The sequence below is a fragment of the Accipiter gentilis genome, chromosome 4 (assembly GCF_929443795.1).
Source record: "Accipiter gentilis chromosome 4, bAccGen1.1, whole genome shotgun sequence".
NCBI classification, from domain to species: Eukaryota; Metazoa; Chordata; class Aves; order Accipitriformes; family Accipitridae; genus Astur; species Astur gentilis.
In genome coordinates, this window is record NC_064883.1 from 19,901,034 (window position 1) to 19,911,128 (window position 10,095).

The 10,095-nt window shown below is 42.1% G+C and overlaps 1 protein-coding gene across 1 annotated transcript; it reads left to right on the forward strand.

Annotated features, from left to right (window-relative positions):
* Positions 1-1,996: 1,996 nt before the first annotated feature.
* On the forward strand, positions 1,997-8,313 carry SEM1 (SEM1 26S proteasome subunit). The gene is made up of 3 exons (XM_049798850.1): positions 1,997-2,151; positions 6,077-6,170; positions 8,114-8,313. The coding sequence occupies exons 1-3, from the start codon at positions 2,076-2,078 to the stop codon at positions 8,154-8,156; spliced, it is 213 nt and encodes a 70-aa protein (XP_049654807.1). The 5' UTR covers positions 1,997-2,075; the 3' UTR covers positions 8,157-8,313.
* The last annotated feature ends 1,782 nt before the right edge of the window (positions 8,314-10,095 follow it).

Here is a 10,095-nt window from a genome sequence, read left to right on the forward strand (position 1 = left end):
GTTTCCCTGTGCAGTGGCTGGCTATATCCCCTAGGGAAATACAAATTCTTCTCTCTGCTGGCACTCCAGAGCTTCGTAACCAGCAGCTTGGCACAGAAGGAGGAGAAAAGGGGGTGGAAAGGACTGCTGTATCTTTTCTCTACAGCAGATATGTAGGTGAAGTCTTCAAAACAAGTTCAAGCTGCTTCCTGTTCCAGGGCTACTTGAAGCTACTTGTCCATAGGAGTTTCCAAGTTACATTTTTTCTTGGATAATCTAGGTGCAGTTCAGCATCTCAGTATTCCCCAAACTGCTGCAAACTCCATAGTTTACTTCTAGGTAAGGCAAAAACTAGAGGGGTTGCATATGGGCCTTAGTAACTGAATGATCAGGGATCTTTTCAAACTTTAGATACAGCAGACCCCTATCCACTTTGTGACTTTATCTTGTACTCTCTGGATAGAGCAGGGTATCTATTATTCCAAAACGCACGGCTTGCTAAAAATCCCAGCCAAGTTATAACTAGATTCCACATATTGATTTATTAAACCGGAGTCTTCATAATTTTCACAATCACGTCAGTCGGTCCTTCTGTCACATAAAAATAAAATGTGACCGCTCAATTAGACCTTTTGTCAGCAGTAGGGCTCATTTCCCACCTTGCCTTAACTGTGGCCGCATGCCAGAACATGCTTATACTGGGTCGAAACTGAACTATATATGAAATCCCACACCATTTTTTTTTTTTTCATTGTTTCCCTGACTTTAAATCTAGGACACAGTATAACCCAGCTGTGCAAGTCATTGTCTCGTGAATCAGTTTCTCACAGAGTGAGGGAAAAAACCCCAACGCCTCCAACAAACTGGCAGTACTGTTATAAGGTGATTGCCTAGAGAGAAGCCATCGGAGCCGCCACACGCACAGACTTGTTCAGGCTAGTAAGTGTTGAACTTTGCCTTTGTTTAAATCATCAACAGAATGCGAATTAAGTGAAATGGTACACTTTGGAAAATTTAAAACCAAGGCATTTCTGTTTTTCATGTAACATCCTAACTCTTAGTGAATAGTTTAGTCATAATCTCCCTTTCAAGCTGCTTCCTCGTTCCTCTGATGTGCTGGACAAGGAATTAAAAAGATTACAGTAAACTAGAGGTCGGTTTTGAAACAGTATGTTAAAACGCCGGAAGGACACCCCTTCCCAGCCCCTCCCCAGGTGATGGATGAGAAGGGCAGAAGGCTGGTACTTGATAGGTTTTGCCTGAATATAAATCAATAACGAACGAACAGATAAAGAGAACAGATGTGTTCAGCAGCGGCAGCAGCGGCTTGCGTAACGCAGCCTCACGTCGCAGTGGACAGATTTGTTCTACCCACAGCACTGAAGACGCGCTTGACGCTTTCCACGCAGGGTCCCTCTTCTCGGCTCCGGCCCGTGCGGCGCGCCAGCCAGCTCCGGGGAGCCCGAGCTGGCTCCGGACGGACCGAGCCACCTCGCTGCCGCCAGACCCGGCCGGTGACCCTCCGGTTCGGCAGCCGCGGGACCCGCTGCGGGGGGGTGGGAAGCACGCCCCGGCGGCGGCGGCGGCGGCGGGGCCATATCCCGGTTTACGGCCTCCTCTCTCCCCAGCCCCCCGGCACCTGCTCCCTCACCGCGCCCCGCGGGTCACGGGGGGCCGCGGCGGGGCTGCAGCCGGAGCCGCCCAGCAGCGCCCGAGGCGGCAGCCTGCGCGCCCGGGCGCTGGGGTACAGCGCGAGCGCCGGCGGGCAGCCAGGCCCGGCGGGCGGCCGGCGCCAGGGAGGCCGCCCTGAGGGGAACCCCAGCGAGAGGCGGGGAGGCAGCGCGGGGCAGGGCGAGCCGGGCCGGGCCGGGCCGGGCCGGCGGGAAGCCCGGGGGAGGCGGGGAGCGGCGGGGCGGCTGTCAGGCGGCTCTGTCAGCGGGAGGCGAGGGCGCGGGGGCGGGGCCAGGCAGGGGGCGGGGCGAGGCGGGCGTGCGGCAGCCGGCTGCCGGCAGGGCGCAGGCGCGCTGGCGGCCGCCGGCGGTATCCCATCAGTCTCCGCGGGCGGCGGGACGCGGTGCTGGGGCGGCAGGCCGAGCATGTCGGAGAAGAAGCAGCCGGTGGACCTGGGGCTCCTGGAGGAGGACGACGAGTTTGAGGAGTTCCCGGCGGAAGGTGCCGGGCGGGGCGGGGATGGGACGGGACGGGACGGGAAGGGAAGAGAGGCAGTAGTAGTAGTAGTTCCGCCTGTAGGCCGCGGCCTGGGCCGGCCCGGTCGGCCGAGGCGGGGAAGGGGCGCTCGGGCTCCGGCGAGCGGGAGCGGGGCGGCGGGGCTGGGGCGCGGTTTGTCAGCGGGTCCCTGCCTGCAGAGCAGCCCTCGGGGTCTCCACGGCGGCGCGATACGACTCCGCATGCACCGCTTCGGCGGTACGGAGGCAGCTTTCCGGTGCCCCGCCGCTCCCTGCCCCCCGTCCCACCCCGGTCAGAGGTGCGGGGCCGCAGCCCCGTCAGAGTCAAGAGTCGGGGTCGGGCACGAACGTGCTGCCTGTGGCCAGCTGGGCTGGTTTCACGGTGCCGGGCACACGGCACTGGAAGTGCTGTGTCATTGTGCGAGGGGGCTGGCAACAAGCGCGGGAGAAACTTGCCGCACCTCAGCTCTCGGGGTGAGAATCGCTAGGGAGAGGCGGGAGGAGGGGCGGAGTGGAAGGTGGGAAAAGGAAATAACGGGCTCTGAAGTTATTCTGAATCTCCGTACCTTCTGAGGCACAAATATTTATTTACGTGTTGGTTTGCATTTCGTAGGTACAGATATATTGAATGAGGAAATTAAATCTGGACTTCAGTAAAACAACTCCGTGTCCTTTTACAGCTATAATCTCGAAGAGATTCCTGTTAGGGCATGGTGGTTTTCTCCGTGTCCTTAATTCTGGAAATTGTCTCGAGCTGTGGATAACAAGAAATGATATAAAACAGGGTGGATGAAGTGTCAGGGTGGTTTTTTTCCTCATAATGTATTCATTATATGTGATTTTTTTTTTTTTTTGGTGGCCTTATGAGCCTTAGATGTTCTGAATCCTTCAGTACCTGTAAAAATAATATTTTTGCACTTATTGACAAAAAAAAGTTCTTAACATAGTTGAGATGATAGCTAAACTAAACTGAGAAGACTAGCCCTTCTTTTCCATATGTGTTTCCTAAACAAGCAAAAAAAAATGTTTATCTTCTTTAATGTAAATAAAGTATTTGCAGTAGGGATGAAGGAAGTCTTTGAAGCATGCTTCTGAACCTTGGATTGGACAGAACACTGAGTTGCTGTTACAGAAGGTGAAATTAATTCTACTTGAATCTAGTTGTACTACTAAAACCAAGTACTGTGCAAACTTTCTGGGTAGAAGAGAGATTTATTAAAGGGGGACCACAGTCGGGCTTCTTGCTGATCTATCTTGCAAAAAATAAGAACCTCTAAAGAGGCCCATTTAAATCTTCAAAAGAGATAATAATTTTGAGATGTTACAAAGAACGTTCAGACCACTTTGAATGTTATCTTCAGTGCTTAGGAAAGAATCATCATACCTGTGTGCTCAAACCCGTGCCAAATTGTTCTTTCAATTTAAAACATCACTTTCTATGCAGCAGAAAAACTTTGCGTTCTATTATCCAGTTTTTCTCCAAAGGAAATTAGATAATGTAAATTTATGTTAAGGGATAAAAACACTAGCTTTTGGGGAATTTCTTTTATTCAGACTTAAAATTTTTCTTCAAATGATTTATCAAATCAAGTTTTTGTATCAAAAGCAGATGTGTCCTATTTTTATAGGATACTTTATTTGAAGTGTAGCATGATAGATTCAAATGTATGTGAATTGGTCACTTACAAACTTTTTGTACAGTGCTCTTCAGAATGTAATGTGTAAAATGATACGATTTTAGTTTTTTTATCCTCTACTCTAAAACCTGTTTTTTGTTTTCCTTTCCCGAGTGCAAACTACGGCAGTCAGTGATCAGTATATTAATTTTTTTTTGTAGTCCAGCCATGACAAGTTTATAAAAATTGATTTTGTAATTTTGGTGTATATTAGTAATACTTAATGGTAGCAGGCTCCCAAATGTTCTTAATACATTCAATCCCAGATAATGCTTTATTATTTTTTACTTAGTCATAGGCATATAATGTAGCTGGGAATAATCACTTTAGTATGCAATTCTGGGGTATAGTGTCAAGTTACAGATGCTGTAGAATCTTGTAGCTACAGCAATGAGAATATAATTTAGGCTTTACTTTCACTCTTTTCCCCTCAGTATGGAAGATAACATGGGCTTTTTTGACTCTTCTTCGCTCAGTGCAATTTGGAGCATGTTTTTGCAGTCTCCCTCGCTGACCACTTATGACTGAAGCTGCTGTTTGTTGTGCTGGATACTAGTTACTATGACTTTTCTCAAATTTGTAGATCTGCCTGAGCTACTTCCACCTTAGTAGATGAAAAGTTGACCCTGTGTTCTTTTTAAACTGTTTTGAGCTTTATTTTTTTAATCTTTGAAATCCAGATAAATGATGTGAGTGGTAAAGCTTTTATTTTGACACCCCCCACCCCCCAAATATCCATTGCATATAAATAGGCAAAGCTTATTGCAGATAGTACTAAACCAGAATCCTTCCCTTTGAGGATTGCAGTATGACTAAATTAAAATAATGCTTTTTTTTTATACTGGATTTTTTTCTTCACCTTTTCTTACCAGTTTCTTCTTTTGCTGTCCTTAGGACCAGTAGGTTTTCTATGCTCCTTCATCTTTTCCCATTATGTAATTTATTTGAGTAGGGAAGTTTAATTGTAATGCCTTCTACGTATGTGTCTGTAATCAGTTACAAATGGATTTTCCTGTCCTGGTTAATCTCAAATATTAATTTTTTTTGCCTGTCAATGTTAGAAAAAGGAGGAGAAACTGCAAGGACCAACCTTCATTCTTATAAAGTTAGTTGTTCACAGTGAATTAGTTTTTAATCTTAACACCCTACTAGCTTCTTTTCATACTTCATCGTAATGTTAGTTTGGACCTTAGTTCTTGAAGTTTTCTCTGGATGGGCAGCAGATGGCTTACTGAATTGTAAGGGGAAGAATAGTGTTATCTCTTTAAATATACTAATAGACTTTGAGAAATATAAGGTCACAAGTGTGAAAATTGGGGTGCTTCTTATTTTGGTAACATTAGAAAAACTTGGTGTCTGTCAGTAGAAGAAAACTGAGAAATTCGTGTTCCCCAGTGAAATAAACTGACTTGTATTTACATAGTGATTCTGAGCCTTCCTGATTTTTCATTTTTGTCATTTTTCTAAACTAGGTAGTTAGTTTGGTCTTTTTTTTTTTTTTTTATAATGAAGCATTAGGTGGGTGATCAGTAATTTGTCAGCGGTGCCAGATTATTATAGGAAAAATAAAACTTACATTGGCAAATGGACATTTAGTGTCTTGCTTCTGTAAGGAAACAGCTTCTGCTGTTTTGAGAATCCAGAAGTAGCTGGTTACAGGCAGTAACTGCTGTTTGCAGATGCCTCTCAATTTGCCTTTGCTTCTGCATCACAGATAGGTTTTCGGCATTTATCCGCAGGCTCTCTGCAGCTGATCTGAGTGAACTGAGGATCTGTGTGTATGTGTTTTGGCAAAAGCATTTGATACATATTTACTTTTTTTAATCAGAAAAAAGTATTTAAATACAAACCTGGAATTGCAAACCTGTTGTAGAGCTTTTAGGAGTCAAGTACTCAATACTGTTTTCTTTTTACAATGGTGCTGCAGCTTGTCAGTTTGTATGCAAAATGTCTCTTTATGAATGTGTAATCCTGCAAGCCATGATGTGAAGTGTGTAATGATTTTTTGTTTTTACCAAGCTGCATTTTTCTTATAATACAAGAAATTGTGAGGTATTTTTTAGATCTTTCTGTGCTTTTTGGTCTTATAAACACTTAAATATGATCCAGACTGTTCTGTTAGAAAAATTGATTACCTGCAGAAGTACCTTGCCCAGAGGCTGAACTAATCTGTTAGTGAGACATGGTACCAAAGCAATGCAGCATGCAATATTTAGACCTCTTTTTTGTCTTTAGATTGGACTGGTTTAGATGAAGATGAAGATGCGCACGTCTGGGAAGACAATTGGGATGATGACAATGTAGAAGATGATTTCTCCAATCAGTTAAGGTAATTTTATTTTTAACTTTCTGTTCTAGAAGATGGGTAAAATGTTTAGAATGGCATTGTTTAGTTAATATCTGAAAGTTTGAAATCTGCTTACTTTAACAAATAAGAGATCTGAAACTGAAATAAATGAAAGCTCTACTTTGTGCTTTTCTGTCTAAAGCCTTTCAGAACCAGACTTGAGGGATTATAGCACAGTGAAGTACTGATGAGCACTTCCATCTTTTAATAATTGTACTGTGAGCCTGGAAATATGCCTAACGTCATTGACACGTTCAGGCGTTTGCTGTTCTATGCAACTTAAACAGTACAAAGATCTCTGCAAATGGTGATACAGTTGAAAATTTTTCAATTTAACACGAATAAATCCTTTTCTAAGGACTTTTCTGCATATATGTGAAAATTCTGAATTGTACTGCAAAGTCCAATGGCAAGGGATCCAAGATTATCTCTTCTATGCTATGTGGTATGCAAAGTGCATTACAGATTTTTTTCTATACCTTCAAATAGCATTGCTGTTCTTTGCCCAAATGGACAAATTTTTAGAGTTCCGTTATCTATATTAATGTTGAGTCCCTTCTTGCGTGTGGTGAGCGTGCTGTTTATGAGCAACAATAGCAAAGTAACTGTTCATCACATGCTTTAAAAAGAGTGATAACAATTTGGGTACCTCCAATCCAGTTGTTTAATCCTCTTTGTCACTTGTAGTTTCAGTTAATCCTTTACTGATGCATAATTATAACTTAAATTGTTTCAAGCATCAATACAGAGTCGCATTTTATTAATCCCTCAGTATGTTGCATGAGGAGCAAACTGTCTGTAATACAGCCTGGTTGAACAGTTCCTGGGCTGATCTCCCTTGTTTTACTTGGGTGAAGTAAAATCTTTATATAGAAGATACAAAAATAGTCTGTTGGTATAGTTGTTTCTTACAAGTTTGAAATACAGTTAAACTGTAATATTGGAAAAGAAGTTGATGCGTAGCGAAGCAGTCTTTCAAGGGATAGTGTAATTCTTGATAAACATAGTTGATCTTGACAAACCTTCAGTAACTGTGCCTTAACTGTAGCCTATAGTATTGGTGACTGTATACCAGTGTGAAATGATAGTTTGTAATGTTGCTTGGTTGCGGTATGTTTCTATTTCATCTTTAAAAAGAAAATGCTGCAGTCCTCCACTTCTAAAATTACACTACTAAGTATGTAAACTAACCTAAAATATTTTTCGAAATTTGGACTACTGTATCTACATGTATCCTAACAATAGGAGATAAAACAGGATGTAGTTCTGGCTGGGGTGTTTTGAGGCAGGTGAGAAGCAAAGTGGGGGGCAGGGCAGGAGAGATAACATTTGCGGTTGCTGACTGGCTGTCCTGGCCACAACTAAGGGGAGCAAAGCAATCCTTTTCCCTCAGAATTGTTCGCTGGAAGGAGTAGTGCACTAAGATTTAAAAATAGTGTAGTCTGGTGTTTTTATTTAAAATGAACAAAGAAAAAAGTTCAAATTATTTTGGAAGTGCGTGCATTTAAATTGCTCAGATTAGTGAGCTCACTTGGTTTAAGGAAATCTTGAGAATAACTGGTATAAGACAATATTTTAGTTTTTCTAATGTGTCTGGAGTTGTTGCAGGCTCACACGTGCTGCTTTGTGCCATGTAGTTGGACTCAGGCCACAGTGGGTCAGAGGACAATAACTGTGATTAAAACAAGCATTTGGATTTTTCACCTAGAAGTCACTTTTAGTGATCTAAGACACTAAGCTGAAATTGAAGAACTACAGAGTAAGTGAGGTTAAGGTTATTGGTATGAACCAAAAAGCAGTTGCAACATGATCATATTATTTCTAAAATGACTGTATATTGTGCAGTATATTTAATTTGTAAAAATGCAAATGTCTAACAATATTTATTTGTATGTTTTAATACACCTCACTTTTTCTCTATACAGAGCTGAATTAGAAAAACATGGATACAAGATGGAAACCTCGTAGTTTTTGCTGAATATGGAGTGGTTTAACATTGAACTGTGGATAGACTGTATTGACAAAAGAAGAAAAAGTGGAAAATGAGAAGACACACTTAGTTCATTATCTGCTTGGATTTATTATTGTTTTGTATAAAAAAAATAAAGTTTTTAATCTTAGCCTAGTCATATGTTCAGCCTCTACTAACCTGGTAACTTGTATTTCAGTTCTGACCTGCCTGTGTGACAGAATTCATGGACTTGCATAGAATGCTACTAATGATCTGTCTGGCTGATGGTACTGCACCAGCTCCCGTCATAGGAAACTAAATAAGCTTTACCAAATGAAGACTAGTGAATGTTTCTGTCATAGGGAAAGTGGAGATGTCAAAAAGAAATAAAATATTCATGTATTCCAATTAAAATGGAGCAGAGGTAGAAAAGAGTTTTGAGGAGTGATAAAGCTTATTTTGCCTCAAGATTTTATTTCATAATGACTTGTTTTATTTTTGTTAGTAATTTCATATGGGTGCCAGTTTGATAGACTCCAAAGATAAAATCCAATTTAAAGTGCAACTTACAGCAGAAGAAATCCAAGCTGTCCAATCCTGGTCTGTCATTTCTCAAGCCTGTTAAAGAGGAGACCTCTCTAGAGGTGAAAATTCTGTTCTTATGCTTATTTAAGCCTAGGCATCTCTGCTGAAATTGCCACCAATTTGCCAGTTACAGCAGTTCTGTATCACACAAACATGCCTGCTGAGAACAGAAATCAAACTTCCAACTCATTTTGTGGAGACCAACGAATAGTTGCCATATAGATACAGCAGTAGTGACTGGATTAGATTACTCTCTGAACTAGAAAATAGAAGGTGGAAATTACAAAACCTATTACCAATTCCATGAATCCTCCCCAAAGGAACTGTTAAAGCGGGTGTACGCAAAGACATAGGGAGATGTGGTGATCCTGGAAGTGTAGGCCATAATTGTAAATGGGGAAATTTTTTTTTTTTAGTAAAGGGGCAAATACAGCTATATACTCATGGAATTTGAAGAAGCTGTTTGCTTTTTCAGCAGTTCACTGTAGAGAAGCAGAGACATTATTTAAAGTGAGCTTTCAGAATAAAGGTATTAGTTGATGGACATGTAATAATGGTATTAAATGCTTTAACCCTGTTAAGTAAATAACTGAGTATCTTATGTTATTATTGCATTTATTAATGCAAAATGCTAGGAAGCTTCCCCTTTCCCAAATGATTTAGGTGGTGTGATACTTACGGTGGAGGCAAGATTCACTGTGACCCTTAACTGCTCTCTGAAGATAGCTCTGTAAAGACTGAGACTTTCCCTTGCCTTCTGAATGGTTCTGCAAAACTAAATGTTTCAGATGGTGTTGGATGCCTTCAGTTTGTCTGGTTCCGTTACTGCTTGGGGAAAGAAAGGGAGGCCCTTTCAAGTAGACTTGCCTTATGATCAAGTAAGTGACTTGTTCAGATGGAAATGTGTGGCTCATGCAGCCCAATGCAGTGGAATACAAAGTTCTGGAGTTCATATTTTGGCAAGTAACAAATTAAAAGTCCGTGTATTGAGTGGCAAATAGCAATGCAAACATCCTAAAGTTAGCGTTGGGAGTTTTAAGAAAAAGGTAGGTAGGTTCAGTACAGTTCTGGGATCGCTGATGTTATTGACACATCAGTTTTGGGAAGTTGAGTAATGAGACTGACCAAAAGAAGATGACAAGCATTATGGAGATGTCTGGTGCAATCTTTGGATAGGGACAGCTGCTTTCCATTACAGGATTATGGAAACGTGGCTAAAGCAGCCCTGTCCCATCAATTGCTAGCAGCAGAAGGAAGCCATAGAGGTAGAAAAGCATCTTTGCCTCGAGAAATCTTAGTTTTTGCTGAGCCACAGTTGTCTTATGTTAGTATCTTTTCCTGCTTTCTTCACAAAAGCAGAATTCGGAGGGA

Excerpts from the sequence above, each read along its gene's own strand:
- SEM1 (XM_049798850.1), top strand. The coding sequence starts at position 2,076 with ATGTCGGAGAAGAAGCAGCCGGTGGACCTGGGGCTCCTGGAGGAGGAC. Across the intron at positions 2,152-6,076 it reads TGAGGAGTTCCCGGCGGAAG|ATTGGACTGGTTTAGATGAA; the intron begins GTGCCGGGCGGG and ends TTTTGTCTTTAG. Across the intron at positions 6,171-8,113 it reads GATTTCTCCAATCAGTTAAG|AGCTGAATTAGAAAAACATG; the intron begins GTAATTTTATTT and ends TTCTCTATACAG.